Raw genomic sequence first — 24,002 nt, 5'->3', positions numbered from 1 at the left:
AAATGAGTATGCATATGTGTATAAATGTATCATCATAACTAGTATATTTTTAAAAATACACATTCAAACACAGCTTAAAGGATACTGCCAAATGAACATCTGTGTCTGCATAAGCCAAGCTAAGAAATAGAACATTACCAGTATGGCACTCCCCCACCCCCAGAAATAACTACTATCTTGTGTTAAGCATTTCATTGTTTATACGTTTACTGCTTACGTATGTATGCTTAAGCAGTATACTGTTTCACTCTGCCTGTTTTTTAATGTGCTGAAATCATGCTACACATAATATTCTGTGACTTCTTACTCAATGTTATGTTCCCAAGATCATCCACACTGAATCATGTGGCATTGTCCAGCTCCTAGAGGCTTCATTCACATTGTATTCTATGTCACTGGCACTTGCTGGAGCTATGCAATGTGATACTGAACCAGTCCCATCCACCTTGTCCTAGAAATTCTACCCAAATGCTTATTTGTACTAGCCTCTGATACACAAAAAACATTATTCCGTATTAGTGGGTATCACTATCCCCTTCTTATTTTTTAAACTAAACAAAGCAGCCTCTTTCCAAGGGCAGAAAACCTAGAAATAACAAAGCTATGTACTAACACCCTTTACCATGCAACTGATACTATTAGCATGCCAGAGTTGGTATACCACAAAAAGATAGAATTATCAAAACTACTCCAGAAAAGACTAACCAATAATCACCACTTCTCCCTGTGTCTGGGTAGGTGGTATTTAGTGATATGTAATTGCATAGCTAAGAAACAGAAAAGCGGACGAAAGGCTTTGATGCCCCATTCCTGATACTGTCTTCCAAATATCAGGAAAATACATAGATGTACTGGGGAGAGGGATCCCCACACAAGTCAGAAGAATCACCTTCATATATGAAAGTTGAAGGAAAAAGAGTTCCTAGGTATTATACTGCCTTCATCCACCCAGGCTGGGAGGAGACCAAGCATCTCTCTCTAAGAAGACTAAGGGTAGGATTTTCTGCTCCTGCCTGAGAATCAAGTTTCCCTAGTTTTACAGCTCTTTGTATAACTGTGATTTCATGAAGATGTTATAATGAAATCAACCTGAAATGGCAAAAGTTGACTTTGGAAAATATTCGTAAGGTTTAAATTTCTCTTCCTTATTCAGACAAAACAATGCTTTTCCTGTGCCAATAGGTATTTTTACTAATTGAGACTTCTCAGCAGATTGTGGTATAACTACTAAATAAACAATGAAATCTTTCATTCCCCACCCTTGAGATCAACTGTCCAATACCTGGAGAACAGAAGGTATCACTGGTGACTTAGTGACTCCAATTGCTGCATTGATAGTTTCCACAACTGCCAGCATCTGGCAGAAATACATCATGTCAGCAATGGTGTGGAATGTGTCATAGAAGGACTCTATGGGACAAAGTACATTAAGGGTAAATGAACTGGCAAATCACAACAGAATAATTTCTCAAACTATATAACTCCTTACAGGAAAGGAATTTTACAAAAGGTATAATAAATATCCAGTCAGATTCAAGTTCACTAACCAACTGCACTGGAAGAAAGCAGGCCTGTGTGATCGTGAATGAGTCAATTATTGGTTACCAGAAAGCACATAAACCACACTGTATGCACTTTTCATTTTAAAAGACAAGGGAGAAAGGCATACCTAGACTTCATTCAGTTATTGTATGCAATATAATATAAGGCACAGCAATAATTCTTTTCAGCTCCATCATCTCATTTAACTTAAAGCTAAAACTATATCGCATATATTGAATGCAATCTAGCCTTTTAAAATCTCAAAAATTATACAATCATAAATAGAGGTGCAAAAGTATTGAATAAAATTAACTTTCAAAAACCTTAATTGTGCTTCTATATTTAATCCTAATTATTCTTTTTCTGAGAATCTATCCTAACTAAAAAAATCTAAAATGAAAAAAACTTTAGAAATAAGGTTGCTCTCTCAAACATTTCTCAGTGCATTAAAGTAGAAACTGTCTAAATGTATAAGGTAATGGGAAGTTTGAGTAAACTATAGTATATCTACTTCATGGATATTATGTAATAATTTAAAATAACAGTTATTGCTTATATGAGGTCAGCAAATATATCAATTTTGAGTGGTCTGTAATATAAAATCCTTTCCTTTTCATGCTGATCCTCACCTGACATCCTGTATTCCTACATTCCTCTTTGCAGTGTTTCTCAACCAGGGCACCACTGACATTTTGGCTAGGATAATTGTTTGTCCTGCACATTGCAGAAAGTTTAGGATTTTTGATGCTTATTAAATCCAAGTATAGTGCTTCCGAGGATCTGGCAGAGTTAGGGCAGTTACCAACAAAGACGACACTGTAGGAGCCTCAAAGGGTACGGTTTAAATACCAGATAAATAATAAGAGGCTCTTGCAAAAACTGAAGAAAACCTCTGAAGTATTTTTGCAAAACTGATTCATTTTACAATCCTGCTTTAAAGTCAAATGTGAAATGAAGAATGGTATGTATTGCTAATGCATAATTTTACCAGAAAAAAATCCACCAATAAGTAGTTCAAAATTTGACTAATTCTTTTCTTTGAAAAAATTTATGCAAAATTACAATTTAAATTTTACTATATATAAAATAAAAAAATTATTTTCATAATTTTAAATGCCCCTTTTTCAAGACAAAATCCCCATCAAATCTTTTTGTCACCATTTACAATGAAAATTCTGGTATCAAGAAGGGGGTTCACTTTAAGTGGCATTCTCCTTTAAAAAATGAGGACCTCAGAAAGTTGTGACTTAAGATTTGGCATATGGTAAACAAAAATTAGATCTTATGGGCTTTGCCTCTGATTTTATGGGACATTGGTCTTTGTTTCAATTCAGGAATAGAAATCTTATTTCTAAAATACGTTATAAAGAATATTAGTAACATTAAAATGTTTATAACATTGTTTTAAAAACAAGATGCAAAATTTATATACAGTATGATTATTAAACTGTAGGAGGCAAAAAAGGCTAAAAGGCAATGTATGGAAATATTAATAGTGATAGACAATGACTTATTAACCTCCCCTTCCTTCTCCCACACCTTCTTCACCCATTTTCCCCCCGTTTTACAAACTTTCTTAAATCAGCACATTTAATTTAATGATTTGGAAAAAAAATTTTTTTGAATGTAAGAAAAGGCATTCATGTTAATGGAATATGGATTTAAACAGAAGTAGTATAAAATAGTATATACTCTTCCTAGTTATTATGCATCAAGATCCTTAAAATAACTTGTCCTTTAATCTCACAATTCCACTTCGGAACTGTTCCTAAGGCAGTTATATGGGAAAGACGCCAAGAACCAAGGAGCCAAGAATCTACTGCTCTCGTTGGGACTATGGTAGAATTTTTAAGTCTTTATTTTCTGATTTCTTCTGTAATGTACACATTTTTATAATTAGAAAAAATTAAAAATTTAATAAAAAAGTATTAATAGAGAGCTAGGCAAGCTCAAATAAGAGTTTCTACATAAGCCCAAGAATCTGCTGCTGTGTCCTTAGCATATGAAGTTTAGCAACTACATGTTTACATGAAAAAACAAGTACATGTGTGGGACCTGCCATTCACCAACATCCTTTATTCAAAAGGAGAAAATTGCAAAGGGAAGGCTAGGACCCTGGGTACCAGGCCCCAACTCCTCTCTGAGAACTGATAGGGAAGAATTAAACCGGCAGCTCTGTTCCAGAAGGTGGTTAGGAAGGGGCTCAGAGCCAAAATAGAAATTACAAATCCAGGCAGCTTACTTTAAACTCATGACCCAGATACTTAGCAGCTTTTACACTGCATCACCTAACAGCCAGAGAGCTTACACGGCAACATTCAGAAGCAATCCAACTGTGTTGGTTTAAACTGTGGTTTGCAGATCCAAGGTGTTAAGAAGGCTGTAAAAATGTGCACTTCTTTCAAATAATTCTAGAGCTAACTACAATTCACCTTCTAAAAACCTCAGATGGAAAAATTTAGGAGTGAATAAGAGTCTACAGGAGCTTTTCTCTCTCTTTAAAGTTTATATTTTTCCATTACACTTATATTTTTCCTCATATCTATTTTACAAAATAAAGAATTTTTAAAAATTATCCACATTCAAACCATTTGAAAATGGTACGTTTCCTCCCAATCTTTTCATGTGATTGGTTCATTTTCACCTTTTTATATGGGTGTGATCAAACTGGAAGAATAAATTTATATGTTACTTCTTTAGACTGTCCTCAGTATTTTTCCATATTATTACAAACTCTTTAAATACTTCATATTTGTTTCACAACATTACATGAGGGAATATTCTACACCAATCCCTCACTGGACATTTAGGTAGCTTCTAATCTGTCACTAATATAAGTAATGCCATAATGTCTATCTTTTTGAAAAAGCTTCTCTTGCAGTTTCAATTAGTTCTTTAGAACTTAGTTCCAGAAGTGAAATTACCAGGTTCAAGGATACGGACAGTTAAGGTTCCTGATTCACTCTGCCAAATGATTTCCCAAGAGTTGTTGTAATTACATACCCTCCCAGTAGCCACTGGTATGTCTATTTTAGCATAGGTCCTCTTGATTTAGATATCTTTTTTAACTTTGTAAAATTGATAATAAAAAATGTCTTATATTTTATTTTCTTCATTGCTGACTTAAACATTTTTTCTGTATATTAGTTGCAGTTCCTCTTATGACTTTCCTGTACCTACTTGTGTTTATTTGGTGGAGTTTTCACATATTTAAATCAATTTGTACAAGTTCTTTATATGTCAAGAAATCAACCTTGATTTGTATTTATTGCAATTTTCCATCAAACCTCCATCCCCACACTGCTAACCTCAATGTACTTTTCATCTTCAATGCTGTCGTGGCTGGGATGTTTTTAGATATACAGGAATTTAGATGTTTTCTTGTAGTCAAATATATTGACCTTTTCCTATATGATTCTTCCAACACTTTTAAGCTTAGAAAAGCCTAACCTTCCACATGAGATTTTTATAAGTATCTATTTATATCTCCTATTATGGCTTAGCTTTTTGACATGTAATTCTTAAATCCCTGGAGGGACTTATTTTTGTATACAGTGTAAGGAAGAAGCATCAAACAGAGCCCTTGCTCCCTAAGGTGCCCAAACCTAACCCAATTTAACTTGGAAACATTTATCCAATAAAAAAGTACTGGATAGTATTTCTCTTTCCATTGATTCATGATTCCTTTACCATATATAATTCAGGTATGTATATAATGTAAAAGCTATTCCTAGGCCACCTAATCTACTCTGCTAATTAGTCTATTCTTACACTAAGACCATACTATTTTAATTCTCTCTCTTTCATATCAGGTGGAGAAAGTCCTCTCCCATTACCTTTCTTCCCCCAAATTTTATTATCCATTTATTGCTCACAATAAAATTTCAGAATACCTTAGATCACATTCTCAAATATTTTCCATAGTCATGTATGTTGGCCAGAATTCTGTTAAACATGCAAATTAATTTATCAAGAACTATTTTTTATTTTTTTTGTTTGTTTGTTTGTTTGTCAAGAACTATTTATATGATAGTCTTTTCATTCATTTTTAGAACAGTCCAGTTGAGAATCTATTTAGGCTCCAAAAAGATGAGCTCCCTTTGGACTTGCATAACTTTGACACTGGAAGTATCACACCCATTTCTTTAGTTATAAACTACCATGTCGTGAACAGAAAAAGGGATGCTAGCCCAAGATATGCTCCTGGTGAACTGTGTGGACATGGACCATTTCTTTGGCCATCTCTAAGCCTGTTTCCTCACCTGTTAAAGAGACAGAACATCAGCCTGCCTGTTTCAGAGGCCACGGGAAATAAAAGATGTGAAAGCACAATGAAAAGCATGAAGTACTATACAAATACGGTGGGTTATTACTAATACCAAAGGCAGAGAGTATTACCTACCTTTGGTGAGCAGTGGGCCAATCTACTAAAAAAAAAAAAAACTAGCATTAAAATTTGGTACTTGCCTTTTCCCAATATAAAGAGCCGCACAGTCATGTTGACAAACATCCAGGAGAATCCCAAGAATTGCACAAGATTATACATGAACATGTATCCTTTCTTCAAGCTTATAAGAGCTGAAGAGCAAAGCAAGGCAGTAAACTGTTACAAGCAGTCAGTAGTCATAGTCACAGCAGAAGAAGGGGGTGTGTAGGGTATACAGTCTTAACTTCATCCCTCTTTTCTATCTGGGTGCCCTAAGTTCCCACACAAATACCTGGCCCAGGTGTGCACCAGCCTGGCTCCTGGTCCCATACAGAAACAGGTTAAGGGAAAATTGTGAGGAACATTCCACTCCAAGGTATGTTTTCAGCAGTCTTCCCCTCAGAGCCTTTAAGTGTTAAGTATACAGACATAACAAATCCAAGAAAAGAATATATCTTAGGAGGCATTAAAGTAGGGGGAAAGAGGCTATACTCAGCTCCTATTCTTGTCATCTTAATATAATCTACAGTTACTTCTTTTCTTGAATTTTTTTAAGGTCATACAGGTTGAACTAGCTCAAAGAGAGAGAATGACTATTGAAAAAAATTCTGATATTTGGTCATATATTCATTCAACCAAGCATAAATGAACACCTACAATGTCCAAGGTACAGAGGGGCACTACTGGGATTCAAGAACTTACAATCTAAAACCATAATACAAGACAGAATAACAGGTAACGTCTTGTGAAAATTTCAAGGTGAGAAAATGACATTGGGCTGGGAAGTGGGAATCAGGTAAGTCTGACCTGAGCTTTGGAGGATGGGTAGAAGGAGGACATAACCAAAGGAGGAAAATTACAATCTGAGAGGCAAGAGAATGAGGGACATTAATTTTGTCTGCAGCCTAAGGTTTGTGCAACACAGCTAATTAGAGTTAAGGAAGGAGTGAGGAACTTAGAGCCACAGTTGAGTCAAAGGAGTAAAGGACAATTCTCAAGAAAAGCGCTGGAGTGCAGATTCTGCTGCCACACATTTATTCCCAACTACAGATATTCTGCATACTCACTTGGTTGACGCTCAAATAATCACTAAACAGTAGTGTGGTTAAGCAAAAGCAACCTTATTCTAAAGGGCCAAAGAAACCAGACTTCTGGCAACATTTAACTAATTAAAAATTTTTCTTCAAAACTATAAAAGTTTATCACACTTCCCCATCACTTCTTTCACTAGGAAACTTAATGAATTTAGACAAAACAGTTCAAGTTTTATCTAACATTCTAAAAATCCATCTATAAGCATTTTTACATAGTTTTGAAGTTTATCCCTCTAAAATCAAAAAATTAATTTAAATCTCAGGTGGCCATTTATGTTGTTATTCTTTACCTCCACTAACTTTCTCCCCTCTCCTTTGCTTTGCTACGGGACTATTTCTCTAAATTACTAGTTATTGAAATCTTTTTATTAGAGTAATAAAACCTTTTCAAGAGGAACTTTATTTATACCACCAATACATAAAACACAAAAGCAGAGTTGCTTTGGCTGAAGTCGAACTGCTTAGGTAGCCTATGCCTCCAAAGCATCTCTGGGAACCCCTGGGTTGCCATAGAACATAGTTTGAAAACCACTGCTCTACAACTTTCCACTTCCTTATTTACGGCATGCCAAATAAGCGTCACTAAAACTTGAAAAAGTATGAACAAGTGAGGAACCCTTATTCTGTTTTAAGCATTAGTTTTAACTTACAGACTTTCACAGTCCTCCCTCTAGAATGTAAGCTCTTAGAGCACAGGTGCTATGATGAATTCACTGGCTCCACATCTCAAGAGACTAGTACAATGCTTTCAATGCAGCAAGAATTTAATAGAGAGCTGTTGAATTTAATCTATGTCACCCAGAATATAATACACTTACAGAGCTTCTTGCTTATCAGTGTTGGACAGATAGAAATGGATTTTTTTAAAGGTTGACAACCACACTTATCTGTGGCATGGCCCTTAAGATCTCAGTTGGGAGAAAAACACTAGGCTGGAAGGAGGGTAGCCTTGGACCTACATGGTATTTCCACATGTCCATGCAGTATATGCTGTCACCTAACATTAGGCCAGTCCAAGAGACTAAGGTTCTTCCATACTACTATACCAGCTTGGTATACTCAGGTGACGTTAGGCTCCCAACGGAAGGGAAACATTACAAATAAGGCTTCTAATGTGGGTGTGCACAGCATAAGCACTGGACATTAAGGACTACTCATCAACTCACCTACACAATATTAGCTCTCCTATCACATCACACTCATCCATACCCCCATCTCAAGTTAACTGGTTACTACCATAGCAGCAGGGGCAACTTACTTTCAGGGGAGCCTTGGCTTTCAATTCTGAGTTTATTTAGGCGTTCTTCTTCCTAGAATTTGGACAGAAGTTTTTCAAGAACAGAAGTTAGAATTCCCAGTTGCTTGCAAAAGTCCACATACTGGATAAGTGATCTGACTCCTGAAAGCCACCTCCTCTAACTGTGTGCATGCTTCATTGTGGAAAATGTCCTAGCTCGTAGTGCCAAAAAGCCCAAGTCCTCCTTACTGAGGAGCATTCACATCACAGAATGCCCATCCAATGCTCACAGAACTAAGCCAATCAGCTGGCTTCTAATTTACAAAGTGGGTAATCTTGAAATCTTAGAGCTGGAGAGACATTCAGATTTGTCACGGTCATAGAAACAAAACAGGAATTTAAGACAGAAAATAGATTGCTATTTTATTTTTTTAACACCTCTAGATTTTTAGTATAATTTTTCCAGAATCTAAAATCATGTCTCCACATTGGTATGAACTCAAATTAGGATAATATATAGGTAGTTACATATGGAAATATTTACAGATATATGTATTTGCATAGGCAGTATGTACACACATAGTTCGTTTTTCGGTCACCTGAGAGGACCTAGAAGCAATGACACCCCAGCAGCAATAAGCATAGCTGAGCCCAGATCTTGGTTTCCACTACCATTCTCCAATAGAAAGAACAGAGGCTCCTTGAAAAATAGCTGATTCTAGGGCTGGAGCAAGGAATACACAAGATAAGCCTGGTGCCCTGGCAGGAGAGTCCACAAACCCAAGAGTCATGGGTTCAATTCTTGGTCAAGGTCACCTCAGTTGCAGGTTCAATCCCTGGCCCCCAGTCAGGGCTATTGCGGGAGGCAACCAATTGATGTATCTCTTTCACAAAGATGTTTCTCCCCCCCCCAACTCTCTCTAAAAATCAATGGAAAAAATATCCTCGGGTGAGGATTAAAAAATAAAAAGATAAGCCTGGAGCAGCTTATAGTGCCAGAAATTAAGGAAAGAAGGAAGCACAGGGAGGAAGCGAAGGAAGCAAAGGGAGGAAGGAAGGAAGCACAGGGAGGGAGGGAGGGAGGGAGGGAGGGAGAAAGGGGAGGGAGGAAGGCAGGCCCAACCCTAGCTGGTTTGGCTCAGTGGTTAGAGTGCTGGCCTGTGGCCTGAAGGGTTGCAGGTTCGATTCCTGCAAGGGCAGATACCTGGGTTGCCAGCTGTAGGCTCAATCCCCGGCCCCGGTAGGGGTGTGTGAGGGAGGCAACCAATTGATGTGTCTCTCTCACATCAATGTTTCTCTCTCTATCTCTCCCCCTCCCTTCCACTCTCTCTAAAAAAAAAAATCAATGGAAAAAATATGCTTGGGAGAGGATTAACAAAAAAGAAAGCCTGCCCCGCAATGATGGAGCTTGGAGCTTTGTAAAAGGGACACAAGAGCCAACTGAAAGAGTTCTATTGGCCAAAGCTGAAATAATTTGAGCAACAAAATAACTAGTATAGAATTATAACCCAAACTATAAAATAAATATTCATTACTGATATATTTTTTAAATGACTGAATAAATAAATGGGAGAGAATAACCTCCAGGAACAGAATAGTTTCAAATATAGTAAGTAGATCCTCCACCCTGAAGATGGGAAGCATAACTCCCTACTCCTTAAGCATGGGCTATGCATAGGAATTTCCTTCCAAAGAGTCCAGAAAGGGGGAGAAGTAACATTACAGTGAAGAGACCCGGCAAACACTACCTCAGCCACATGAGCAAGATCAGTATCAACAGCAATGTCATGTTGATAGTACGGACCCATTATATGACATGATAAGATGAAACCTCTGTGGTTTTCCTCCCCAAAGCCAATCACCCTAGTCTAATCATGAAAAAAATCAAACCACAGGGAGCAACAGTCTACAAAATATATGACCAGTACTTCTATAAAACCATGTCTCCAGGTCATTAACTGAATTTCTAAGTTTGTATTTATTCTATCAGACCCTTAGAGGTATCTGAGGTGGCCCAAATAACTTGGGCTCCTCATGATTTCTGTCTAGGTCCTAGGGTCCTTACTGACCTTGGCTCTGAGCTCCATTTCCGCATCAGACTCGTCCAGCCAGCGATCAAAGTCAGGGGCCAAAAACAGTGGGCGCTTCTCTTGCTTGGTGAGTCTCTCCCACCATTGGCTCACCTTCTTCTGTATCGTAATGTTTACCTGCCTCTGGGTCAGTTTGTAAACCGGCTAAGAGAGAAAATGAGAATGTGAGAATGCCTTTTCCTTCCCATCCCCTCTCCTTCCCTGAAACTGCCCCAAGCCAGTATGACTATACGGAGAAGCTGCAGGTAGGCTAATTCCCCTTCCTTCTCTGTTCCTACACATCCTGATACAAGAGAACATCTAGACCAAGGGCTGGTATAGGGAAGAGCTGGTAAGAACAGCACTGTCTGATTCTCCCAATGAATGCCACAGGAGGAAATCAGGGTAAGAAAGGCAGAGTGTTCCTGGTTATCCTAGAAGAAACTAGACACACCTCCTGCCAGATCCACATCATGCAAGGTGCCACATCCAATCACTCTCTCAAGTACATCCTCACCTTCCAAATTTTCCTCCCATGAAGATGACTGAATTCAAATGATCAATGGTCCCTGGCATAGGGTCCTTATGTTAGAAAGGTCTAATCAAGGCCACAACTGTACTGGATCAGATACAACTTTTTCACAAAGGTCAGCCAGGGAGTCTTCCCAACTACACTCAAATTCTTAGAGGCTGTTCCAGTTCATTATTCTTCTACATAGCTTCTCCCTTCACCTCCAAAGCAAGACCCATGATAAGTTCTCCACCCCTTAAACCACTGCTATTAAAACAACGAAGCAACTGAAACCTCCTATAGACAGAGAGCCATGTGCTCAAGTCCCCAGAGATAAGAAAGAGTGTAATTCCAGAAAGTGAAATACACCATGTGTTGGATTCTCTCCCTTCCTGTTACAGAAGCTTCGTCAAGCTCTGAGAGAAGGGAAACTTCAACATACGTCCCACATTCTTTCTAAAGATCAACTGTCTTAGCCTTTCCGATTTCTACTGCCCCTCTGGCAAAGTCACGTGAAAGTCACCTGCCCTCTGTAACTCTGCTCTCTATGGGGACCATTCTCCTCTGTCATCACTAAAAAAACAGAATATCAGAGCTGGAAAACAGCAGATTGGATAAGAGATCATTTAACATATAAGAAAACTAACTCAAAAAAAGTGAAAGGATTTGTTCAAGCCACTAATAAGTGGCAGAGCCCAGAATCGCCTCAGGTTCTGACTTCCACATTCCTCTGCAGCTAAAACCTGTTCCAAACAATAGAACTATATTCTCCTTTGGTTTTTATCTTCTTTCCCACAACCCCTGCTCCCCATTTCACTAAAATATTAGTATTTATTTCCAAAAACAGAAAGTGAGAAAGGAAAGAACATACCTCTGGCTTCACAAGGTCCAAGAACTCCAGGTGAAACTCATAGACATTGTCTCCTTTGGCACCATGTCCTTGAGCTGTAAAGAAAGAAGTGAGGGTTACTGTGAACTTGAGCAGAGAAAGGCCATCCATTAGTGCAGTTCTTTCAGAAGTATACAAATGTCAGTGGTTCCTGCCAAAATGAGTGGGGGCTTGTGAGAAGAATTACTCAACAGCTAGATAAGCTAAATCCTGAACAAAAATTTATCTCCACATGTCCTTCTGATGGTCAGTTCCAGAGTAGCTCCTTAATCTTCCAACGTGGCCCTGACAATGCCCAGTACAAATAGGCAGGGAAAAGATTACAGAAAGCAAAGCCAAAGGTATCACATAGATATAAATTTAACTTTCACTTGTACTATGGCGCCGAATCCAGAGCAGAGAAAAATCGGGTTAAGGAAAGTTGCAGGGTACATGGAAATACTGGATTGTCTCAAAGAAAGCTCTGAACCTAACACCTTTCAACCAGGGATAGAAAATGGAGAAGATGACTTCTCCTTTAGCACATCCCAAATGGAACAAAAAAAGAGAGAAATCATTTTCTCAACTCATTCCTAAGAGAGGACAAAGGGCACCGGGAGGACAGAGCCTGGGTTGACCATTATGCCATCCCTGTGCCTTCACATAGCTCCTCTCCCCAAATCAAGCCATGCCTCAGTGCCAGTGCCTGCTGCACATCCCTTCCCCTCTCACTCTCTGACCTATCAATTCGGTTCTATTTCCTCATCTGGCCATATGTAGCAGAACTTGCCTAATACTTGCTACAGGTAGCAGTTGTTCCCTAGGACCATACATTCCTTAAGACAGAACAGTCTCTAAGCTCCAAGTGGAAAGATACACTTTTATCACTTTAACTTCTATTCAAATGTACAAATCCTGAAAAAAACCCTGAGGTGCTACTACCACTGCTCTCATCTTGAAAAGTAGATACAAAAGTCAGGCTGTGATTTCATGCAAGTATCTTAAGGCAGATGGAATCTCATATAAAAGAGAAACTCTTCAATGTCCCATAACCCTAGTCACTTACTAATGGCATTCCGAAGAACAAGAACAGAAAGAAATCAGGACGAATCCCACTCTACTGGGTGACAATAAATCCAGACCTACCCTCTGAGGCATAGCAGCAAATGTGCTGATAGACTGAGGAGAAAGGAGATGGAGGCAGATTCACAGAATCCAAGGCTGCCAGAGCTGGAAAAGCTTTAGGTATCATCTAGAGTGTTTCTTAAACTGGTCTGTAAGTATAATATCAGGGTCATTAAGAAAATTTCTGGTTTTGGTTTCATTATAATCTTTAAAAAAAAAAAAAAAGGTCCCCTAGATGGCTACCTTATAAGGGAGTACAACCACCAAGTTTAGTGGCTGTGTCTGCATCTCTGTTCACAGCTGCAATGAAGCCACGTATCACTTAAAGTGACCATGCTTAACTCAATGTTTCTCAATCTAGGTCTATGGCCCTGGGGGATGCTGAGGACATATTCTCAGATGTCTGTGGGTCCTCAAGTTTGAGAGACACAACTTATAACCCAATACCCTATTTTATAGGTCAGAGAAGTCAGTAAGTTGTCTAAGGTAGCAGCAGAATTAATCTCCGTATTTCTAGCCCAGGATTCTTTTTTGCTATATCTACTGCCTCTCCAAGGGGAAAGCAGGATTTTAAACAAATTCTTTGACTTTCTTAATCATGTATTTCAAAAACAATCTAGTTTACCCCAAGAGTACCAGAGAGGTGAGCATAAATAGAAAGTGAATAAAACAGAGATAAAAATAAAAAGAAACCACCACTAAACCTCTTCAACTTCGTAGAGAGCTGGGAGCATGTACCCAAATACTGACCTTTGAAATGCAGAACATTTTCAGTGATGCTGATGGCAGGATTCTGTGAAAAGAGACCAAGGATGCGAGAAGGGCATTTTAATGAGGAGGAAAATGGAATTAAAACCATCCTTCCCCCTTGGGGACTCACCTCCTACCCTGTGCCTCCCCCAAGAAATACATTTAGTCGTTGATTCACATCTCTGTGCAGAGTTTCTCTATGTCTATCTGCACCCATCTGAGATTGCAGGCTCCTGCAGGAAGGACCCGAAACTGCTCTAACTGTGCAGAACAATCAGGTAACTCAGCCAGTCCATCTGATAACTGCGAATAGTGCAAGGTGCTGTATGAGGTGTTACAGGGGAATGCTCAGATCTCTCCCCTCAGTCCCTGGGCTGTGGAGGCAGAGAACCTAATTGAACAGATGAGTCATTTCCTGTGAGAAGATACCAAAGAGTATCAAATAACACACGCAAGACCCAATGAGTAGTAAAAAGCAATAAGCGTACAGTTAAACCAGCAAGCAAACTGGAAACCGACCAGCTGGGGAAAGCTTCGCCAAGTGCGAGGCCTGTGTTGCAACTTGAAGAATAAATCAACTCCAACAGGTAGAGGGAGGGGCTGAGGACTGGGGCTGGAGGAAAATGAAACACGCAGCACCTTAACCTGAGGCCCCGCACTCTCTTAGCCCCAGTTCAAAGGAAGAGTAGAACAGACCGAAATTCTCAAAACTGTTCATTTCTTCCCAGAGGTTGCTACATGCCTTTAGCAGCATAATTTAAAATGAAGTAGTTTAACTCTTTTCCCAGTAGAGAAACAAGTCACCTCTCCTACCTCAAAGCTAATAAGCAAGCAGCAGCAGGTTTCCATTGCTACTGCCTTAACTGGTTTATTTTTCTCCTGTAGGCTCAGTCTCTGTGCTCCATCACACATCAAAGGAAACCAACAAGACAGAAGATTGGAGGGGGGTATACTAATGGGCAGTGGGAGCCTAGATGCTCTATTCATAGCCAAGAGTATTAGGAAAAGGGGAATAATGAAGACTTGGGGTAGGGGAGCATTTGAGCCAAGCTTTATGTTAAGAACCAACCCCGTGGAAGTAAAGATTTCAGGCTGAGCAGCTCAACCAAAGATTGTCTAGATTGTCAACAATCTAGACAATCTCTGACAGGAAGAGGGAGTTAGGAAACCTAATTTTTAAAAAGGCAAAAAATAAATAAATAAAAAATAAAATAAAAAAGGCTACACTTCCAGGGGCATGATTCCTCAGCAAGGGAAACAGGGTTTTGATGTAAATATGATCTGAAAGCTAGAGTTCTGGGGTGTCTTAGAAGTAAGTTTCCTACCTAGGTCACTTCTTGCCCAACTCTTCCCCATACCCTAACCCACATGGAAGGAAAAATGGAGGTTTGGAGGCCCATTTTACTCTCCTCAGACAGACAGGTGTGTGCAAGCAAGGTCTAAGGGCTAGCTGCAGCCCAAGTCCAGGAGGTCATTAAGCATTTCTGTGAGCCAGATTTCAGATGCTAACTCAGCAATAATGGGGCAGCTCCTACCCAGCAGTACACTGGGCATTTCAGCTTAAGCTTCTCCAACAGTGGTGGCAGTAGAGGAATATTTCAGTTAAAAATGCTTATGCCAGACACAAGTTCAAAATTGGGAAGAGACCCTGAAGTGATAAAAAAAATTAGTATATACAGTTTTAAGTGAGATTGGCCTACAATTTCCCTTTCTTATATCTCCGTCTCCCTCCCCCCTTCTCTGGAAATATAAGTACAAGTCTGGTGTGGTAGCTAGCCTTCAAAATGGCCCCCAGTGAGCCTCTCCCCCCAGTATTTACACCCTGTGCAGTCCCCTCCTAACTGACGTCAGGTATGATCTGAGTAACCAACAGAATACAGTGGAAATAATGTGACTTCTGAGGTTAGGTCATAAAAGCCATTACAGCCTCCATCTAGGCCGCCTCTGACCGTTCACTATGGGCAAAGGCAGACACCATGTCATGAGAACACTCAAGCTGTCCTGTGTGGAAGCCTACATGGAAAACAACTTGTGGATGCCAATTTGCCAACGAGGTAAGTGAGACACCCTTGAAGTGAATACCCCAGGCTACCATACAGCTGACATCTGACTACAACCTCGTGAAGAGATCCCAAGCCACAACAACCCTAGTCCTTCCTGAAGGACCCACAGAAACAGAGAGATGATAAATGATTATTGTTGTTTTAAACCACTACATTTTGGGGTGATTTGTTATGCAGTAATAGATAACTAATAAAACTAGAATTATTTCTATCAATGTTTGGTAGAACTCAATGGTGAAGCCACTCAAAACATCTGGAAATTTCCTTGTGGGAAGATTTCTTACTGATTTATTTAATGGTTATTGTGCTAGTTAGGTTTTCTATCTCTTTGATAGAAATCATCTTTACTTTCTAAGAATTTATCCATTTTATCTGACATAAATTCAATATTCTCTTTGCTTTTTAATGTCTGTAGCTTCTATGTATGGTTAAGCCTTTTTCATTACTGATAAGGTTTGTATTTTAATCTTATCAAGAGATTGGTTCATTTTATTTGTCTTTTCAAGAACTAACTTTTAGCCCTAGCTGGTTTGGCTCAGTGGTTAGAACATTGGCCTTCAGACTGAAGGGTCCTGGGTTCGATTCCTGCCAAGGGCACTACCTCGGATACAGGCTCAATCCCCAGGGAGCTCCCTGGGGCCTATGAAGGAGGCAACCAATCAATGTGTCTCTCTCACATGGATGTTTCTCTCTCTCTCCCCCCCTTCTACTCTCTCTGAAGAGCAATGGAAAAAATATCCTTTGGTGAGGAAAAAAACTAACTTTTAGCTTTATTGATTCTATCTCTGTTTTCTGCTCCTTATTACATCCTTCAACTTTAAGAGAATTGGCTTTTTTTCTAACTTCTTGAAATAGACTCAGAGGGCGTTAATTTTCAGACTTCATTCTTTTCTTTTAATTAATACTTTAAATGTAAGCATTTAAAAATATAAATTTCCTGCTAGCTCCTACTTTGGTAGCACCTCTCAAGCTCTGAATGTAGTATTTTCATTATCATTCACTCTAAAATATTTCCTAATTTACATTATCGTTTTTTCCCCCCTTGAAACATGGGTTACTGAGAAGTGTTTCTTAATTGCCAAACACATAAGATTTTCTAGCTATCTTATGTTTCTACCTCAATTACACTGTGATCAGAGAACATTCCCTATATGATTTTAATCCTTTCAAATCTGTGGAGACTTGTTTAAGGAAGCAGTATATAGACACAAACTTTGTAAATGGTCTGAGTAAACTTGAAAATAATGCATATTCTGGAATTATTAGATGCAGTATCCTATATATATCCATTAGGTGTACTGGTAAGTATTTGTTCCAAAATCTATCTTTTTGGAATTTTGTCATCTTCTATCAATTACTTAAAAACTCACATTATTTTAAACTTGTCTATTTCTCCTTGTACCTGTTAATTTCCATATTATAGAGACCATGTTACTAGTTTTATGTAAGTTTAATATTGTTGTATCTTCCTGGTGAGTTGAAACCTCTATTATTTTGAACTGACCTTTTTATCTCTAAAAATACATTTGACCTAAAACTCTTATCTGATATCAACACAATGATCTGCATTTGCTTCTGCCGGGCATCTAGGGACCCTATCAATTTAGACCACCTGAAACTAAATTCATGGCTTGAAGGTTTTTGGGTCTCCAAAACTGTGCACATTTGGGCTGCATAATCTTTTGAGAGCCAACTAATAGTTTTAAGTCCTCAAGGACCTCTCCCTCCACTTTGTTCAGTGCCAAGGTACGTGCAGAGAACACGGGCTGGGTTTACCTCTAGTCCATCCCTCTACAACTATGTAGTCCTCTGAAGTAGAGTTAGTGGGGAAAAGGGTTTCCTATTACATACTGCATTTCCGATGGGATTTGGTCTTACTTCTGTCCCCTGCACTCTGTCAGGCTGTCAAAACCAAAATTCAAGTTCATGCAGCTGAGCAAATGTACTGAAGGCAAAAGCAATTTCAGAGCTCAGCTTACCCCTCTGAGTTCCCGCTTTATTTTCTAACTTGTTGAATTCTTGATGATTTTAAGATTTATATTGAATACTTTTAGTTTTTAGTAGAAAGATTGATCTGCACAACTCAGCCCATCTTTTACTAGAGATGGAATTGTGCCTTTGCTTATGAAAAGAGGAGTGAATAAGGAAAGGGGTAAAAGGTCGCTCTGGAGTCAGATGGACCTGGGTACAAATCCTAGTCATATCATACTTATTTCTATCATTCACTTTTAAATCCACAGCAACTGTCATCATTTAAAAACAAAACAATAAAACCCTTTATTTCACAAGATTGTTGTGAGAGCTACAATAATATACAGAGTCTGACATCTAGTAAGCACTCATATTATGGTTGCTTTTCTTCCTCTGATTAGAATGCTCTTCTAAACTTCCTAACTAATCTATTCATCTTTCGACATCCAGGTCAAATGTTAATTCCTCTTCCCATCTACTCACTTTCAACATCAAAATTAATGGCTTCCTCACTACCTCCTCTTCACCTTTATTATAATACTTATCACAATGTTCTGTATTTATTGTTTCTTGGTTTATCTGCCCCTCTAGAATTGAGTTCCCTGATAGCAGGGACTATGGTTCACACATCTCTGTATCCCTAATGCCTCAATAGCTATTTAATAAACTGAAATTAAATCAACTCACCCCATTTTCATAATTTTTGACAGAACTAGAGTTCAATGAATTATCTGCTACCTAAATCTTTAGACGATGGTTTCCTTTCTAGTTCAAATTGTTAGTATTTACCTTTACTGGCACGTATGATTAATATATGTGCAGAAAAGACTTATAAAGTAAGCAGGAGACTCACTGAACTCCCAGTTACCTAGCACTGTGCGTGGACCATTGTGAGTACTCAATAGTTACCAAATTATTTCATTACTTTATTGTTTTACGAGTATTTTTCTACTGTGGTTCTGAACAGCTCAGACTTAATCTTCGTTATGAAATATTTAAAAAGCAATCAGTCGTACACAGAAAAACACAGCAAACACCACTCATCCGTTAGCATTTAGCTTTACTTGAATCAGTGGGGTTTTTTTAAAGAAATAAAATAGATATGGGTACAGTTATACAATTACTTAATCCCACTGCCCTGTCTCTCTCAAACACATCCCATCCTCACAGGTAACCACTATTCCCATTGCATGTCTTTTTTTTCTTTTCTTTTTTTCTGTTTTTATTGAGAGAGAGAGAGGAAGGGAGAGGGAAAGGGAAAGAAAGAGAAACATTGCCTGGTTGCCTCCCATACACACCCTAACCGGGAACCAAACCCAAAACCTGGGCATGGGCCCCGACCAGGAATGGAACCAGCAACCTTTCGGTGCACAGGACAACACTCAACCAACTGAGCCACACCAGCCAGGGCACCCACTGTATTTCTTTATTCACTTATAACAAGTTGGGTATTTATTATTATACAAAGTATTATTTCACATGTTACATAAATGGTCTATATAATTCTTTGACTTGCTTTTTGGTTTGTATTATATTTCTAAGCTTTATCTTTATAGATACAGGCAGTTCCGTCTCATTTATCTTAGCTGTTCTACAGCATGCCATTGTTTAAATACATCACAGTCTATCCATTCTTCTGTTGATGAGAATTAAGATTGTTTTTAATTTTTTTTGCTGCAGTGAACATGCTGTCTCTTTGTACATGAATGGAAGAGCTTCTCTAAGGAGCAAAATTTCCAAGGCATATGGATATGCACATCTTCAGCTTGACTAGACAGTGCCACACTGTTCTCCAAACCAGTTGTACCAATTAATAATCCCACAAACTGTATAAAAATGTCCCACCATTGAACACCCTTGCCAACAGTTGGTAATGTCAGACTTCTGATTTTTCACAGTCTAATGTGAAAAATAATGTCCTATCATTTTAATTTAAATGTCCCTGATTATAAGTGAGGTCAAGTATCTTATCAGGTTTATTGACCATTCTTGTTTCCTTTTACTCTCAATTCCTTTTATTATCTACCCCTTTTCTATTGGGTAATATGCCTTTTTCTTATTGATCTATAGGTGGTTCTTTATATATTCAAGATGCCAGTCAGTTGTCAGTGATATGTGTCACAATTTCTCCTTCAAGTTTGTCTTAAATTTGTCAATCTTTTTCTTATTTAAAGTTTCCTGTGTCTTGATTAATGCATTCTTCCCTGTTCCATTAACATACAGTCTCCTATATTTTCTTTTAGTAGCTTTGCTTTATGCATTTAGGTTATTAACCCACCTGGAATCGACTTTTGTGTATGCAGGCAAGATCTCATTTTATCTTTTTGCCACTTGGATGACCAATTGTCCCAGTACAATTTCCTGAATGGTTCATCCTTTCCTATATTAATCTGTAAACCCACACGGTTGTACAGTAAGTTTTCTTATATATGGATAAATTTTCTAATAGACTACTCTGCTCTATTGGTCTTTGTATGTCTCTCATCTGAGGTTTAATATCACAATGATAATCCCTTACACTTGAAGAGCACACTAGAATTCAAAGAGCACTTTCAAATCTAATATTCAATTCAAACCTCAAAACAATCCTCTGAATTAGGTGTTATTATTCACATTTACTTGGATGGAGAGGCCAAGGCTCACAAAGGCTAAGTGAATTACCCATGGCCACCAGATAGTAAGTATAAGAGCAAGGACTCAATCTTCAGCTACCACTCTTTCCACCAGACTCTGTTGGGTAAGAACAAGAATCTTATTTTTCAAACAGCTCTCAAATAGAGCTATGCACTTTGTCCACACACAACTAAAATAAACAAACAAACAAAAGCCCTGATAAGTGAACAAATGCTTCAACTACTATGGTTGCTGACACAAATCTGTCCATTAGGTTTATCTTGAAAATAAACTCTATTCTGAAAGTAACCTTGTCCTAGCCCCTCTGGACTCCAGCTAGCCTCTTTGCTACCGCTCACCTCAAACACAGACAATGCTACTGCTGAAGTCTTTATTGCACACCATTCCTCCTCACATCAGTAGTGGTTTCTCATCAGCCACTAACCCTGCAGCTCCAAAGAGAATAGAGACGTGAATGTTGGTAAGGTGCATTTTTAAAGAAATTTATCTGTCTCTCAAAACACAAAAACACACACAAACCAGATGGTTCTCTCTTTCAGAAAGGGAGGGAAACAGAGCTGATGCCCCAAACTGGAATTCAACACTAAAACTCACACGTAAGCTAGTATTATAATATGGGACATGCTAGAGAGAGCAGGGGGCGACAGAGAGCTGCCCAACAACCCAGCACCTAGCTTAATAAGGTAAGAGTAGGTGCTACACAAATGGTTGAACCAGTAAATGAATTGCTTCATCTTGTACTACACAAATGGTTTACATTAAACAAAGGAATTGCTTCATCCTGAGCCAGAATCACTGGTTTCACAGGCCCTGCACAGAGCAATGAATTAAGAAATTTTAAAAATAAAATAAAAAGCAGCCCCTGATACTCAGAAGCTGGCATGGCACTCACAGCTAAAGCATGTTATTCTCCTACCGGACATAAACGATCTCACAGAATACCAACCTCAGACAAGGTTATTCTGAAACCTTGATTTTGTGTGTGTAGGCACAGACAAAAATTTGACCACTATGTCACCTGTAAGATAACAGGCACCTTTCCTCTCTTGGCGAAAGTAAGTGACTGCTACTTCCCTACCAATTATAAACAGTTTTATTTTTGTGCTAGTCTCTTCTCTATAGATAAGATATATTCAGATGACCAACCATTTTATGACAGCATCTAAAGTGAATCCCACTTCCTCGGACCATCCTCGAATCACCAAAGTCGACATCCTGTAATCAGTTCTTTCTAATACCCTCTTAAAACACCCCATGGCTCTATGAGGTATGCCTTCCCTTGCTGAAAAAAGTAATAAACCCAGCGTGTTTAAGTACTATGTTTCTGGCAGTGTTTGGCTGGATGGCGTTTACACAGTACAAGTCACATGATCTAAAAGTCTACGCCTTTCTCTTTCTAGAAGCTTCTCCCAATCTCAGTTTGACAAGAATTCTTCATCTTATTTCTGGAAGTCAACTCTAAACAAAAGAAAAGTAACAAATTCCTTTAACACCAAGGGACCTGGTTCAATATTCAACTCCAAATTTGTCAGTAAACACACTCATGCACAAAACTTTTTGTTTTATATAATATGCTTCTTTGTAAATAGTACACCCTTAGAAAGCCAAATCTTTCTGACATAGCTTTACAAATCCATAGTATCTCAACATGTGGTAGAGGATTTCTTTTATGAATGGCATGGACATGCTGCTTTTAAACTAATGGTAGCTAAAATGGATGTCTCAGAATTACACATAGGAAATCCCAGAGGAAAAACAAAACAAAACAAAAAAACTCAATTGGAGAAAAGAGATTTATTTTTTCCCCAAAAAGTTAAAAAAAATTCCATTTTTTCTCCACCTTTACATTTCTTCATTTTAACTATATTTCAAACTTACCTTCATATTTTTAAATATACCAAATACGATTGACATGCATTCATGTTTCTTAACTAAAAGGTTTAAACCTTTTAGGAAAAATAAGTATGATGCATTTTTTCATTTGTCCAACGAACTTCCACTTCTTTCCACCACCACCACCACTCCTTTCCTTCTAAAAACACCTTTTCTGTTTGCAGCTTCAAAAGTATCCCAGAATATTATACCCTTATTACATGACAGACACCTACAGAGGGCAAGGTCTGAGTTTATTTAATTGGTCTACATAATGCTAAATACTTAGAAACTGTTGTAAAAGACAGGACTCTTCTTATTGGTTACTGGAAAAAAGCCCTCTCTAGACAGAAACTTCGACCCCCATCTACAAAAACTTTGTTTTCTTCCTTTTTTATTAAGACACCCTGAAGCAGAGAAGAAAGAGCTGGCACAGAACATTTACTCACTCTCTGAGGCAAAAGTATAACTCGGCCTGGTTTAACACTTTAAATGACACGCCGTACAATGTCACAGACTACTCAAAGGCATTCTGGCCAGTACTGCCTCTTCTCTTTCGATGGGAAAACAGGTTTATATTCTAGATGCAAAGATTAAATTCAACAAATTCAAGTCCGCACTCAAAGAGCACCTACACTTTGCAAGACAATAAGCCAGACAGGCTGACAGATCCAATCATAACCTCAGAGAGAGAGTGTAAGTGAAATGGAAGTTACAAAGCACCATAAGTGTCAGAGTGGGGGTAAGGATGACTGTAGAAAGAACATTACAGACTGAAATTTCAGTTCCTCAAAGACTGGAATCCTGAACGGTTTGGACAGAAACATGGGGGTACTCAGGTCCAGAGATCACCACTGAGGAAGCCTCAGCTCTTGCTCACACAGGGAGCCAATAAGATCAAGCATAAATGCTCCATGTGACAAGATAATTTTTAAATTCTCTATGCAACTCAGCAAACTTGAGCTCACAGCCTTCAGAGGTCTTCGAGGTCTTCTGGACTTTAAAATAAACAAGAATGATTTCCATCACTGAACGGTTGGGGAGTGGGTGTGGCCCCTGGCTGGACCTCTCAGGCCCCCTCTGGACGTCCAGCCACGGCCGATTAAGCCACAGTCACACGGCGCCCTTCACCCAACGAGGTCGTCCCACGCCTCCAACGGCCTCAGCAGACCCAAACCCTAAGCGCCAGGCCTCCAGGGCCGGGCTCGGGCTCCATCAGACCGAAGACTACGAACAAAGAGGAGGCCCGGGACAGCCTCCGAGGCCCCCACGAGACTCACGCAGCCCCCGAAGATGCCTGCAGCCCTCAGGGGGTCGTGCCCCGGGCCTGCGGGTTTTCCTCAAGGGCCAACTCGTGCCCGGGGCTGGACGCCGTCAGTGCACCGCGTCCCGGGTCCCGCTGGCGCACTGCGGACTCTCCAGCGCGCACAGGAACAAAGAAGCAGAGGCTCCGGTTGGGTCCCACTGAGTCCCGGGAGTCCCGGCCCTGCGCGCGTCCCGCCGCCCGGACCCGGCCTTTACCTGCACGTCACTCAGTTCCACGCGCAGATACAGCTCGCGATGTCGCTGAGCCCAGTAGACGTGCGGCGTCAGCACCCGGTTCTCCATGGCCGTTCAGCCCAGGGCGCAGGGCGAATCCGCTCGCTGCGCCTCGCTGCCTCTGGTAGTGCGTGGCTGGAGCCCGAGAACGCAGGCCGCAAACCCGCGCGCTCCTGAGGGTCAGCAGCCCGCAGCCTCCAGACGCCCCCACGCTCTCCGGCCGCACTTGCGCAGTGACGAGCCCGGGGAAGCGGAGCTGGCTCCCGCGCTAGGCGCGAGCGGGCTGGAGACTGGGCGGGGC

At 39.5% G+C, this 24,002-nt stretch overlaps 1 protein-coding gene across 1 annotated transcript in view; it reads right to left on the bottom strand.

Annotated features, from left to right (window-relative positions):
- The window catches only part of HACD3 (3-hydroxyacyl-CoA dehydratase 3), a 30,793-nt gene extending 6,791 nt beyond the window's left edge, over positions 1–24,002 (bottom strand). The window contains exons 1-7 of the mRNA XM_081119509.1: positions 23,684–24,002; positions 13,623–13,665; positions 11,751–11,824; positions 10,369–10,533; positions 8,321–8,372; positions 6,010–6,120; positions 1,283–1,410 (exon numbers count right to left, since the gene is read on the bottom strand). Of these exons, the coding sequence (XP_080975635.1) occupies positions 1,283–1,410; positions 6,010–6,120; positions 8,321–8,372; positions 10,369–10,533; positions 11,751–11,824; positions 13,623–13,665; positions 23,684–23,770 (660 nt within the window). The 5' untranslated portion in view covers positions 23,771–24,002. The remainder of the gene's footprint in view (positions 1–1,282; positions 1,411–6,009; positions 6,121–8,320; positions 8,373–10,368; positions 10,534–11,750; positions 11,825–13,622; positions 13,666–23,683) is intronic.

Source organism: Miniopterus schreibersii, assembly GCF_964146895.1.
Source record: "Miniopterus schreibersii genome assembly, chromosome: 1".
NCBI classification, from domain to species: Eukaryota; Metazoa; Chordata; class Mammalia; order Chiroptera; family Miniopteridae; genus Miniopterus; species Miniopterus schreibersii.
This window is presented reverse-complemented; position numbering and strand designations above follow the sequence as displayed.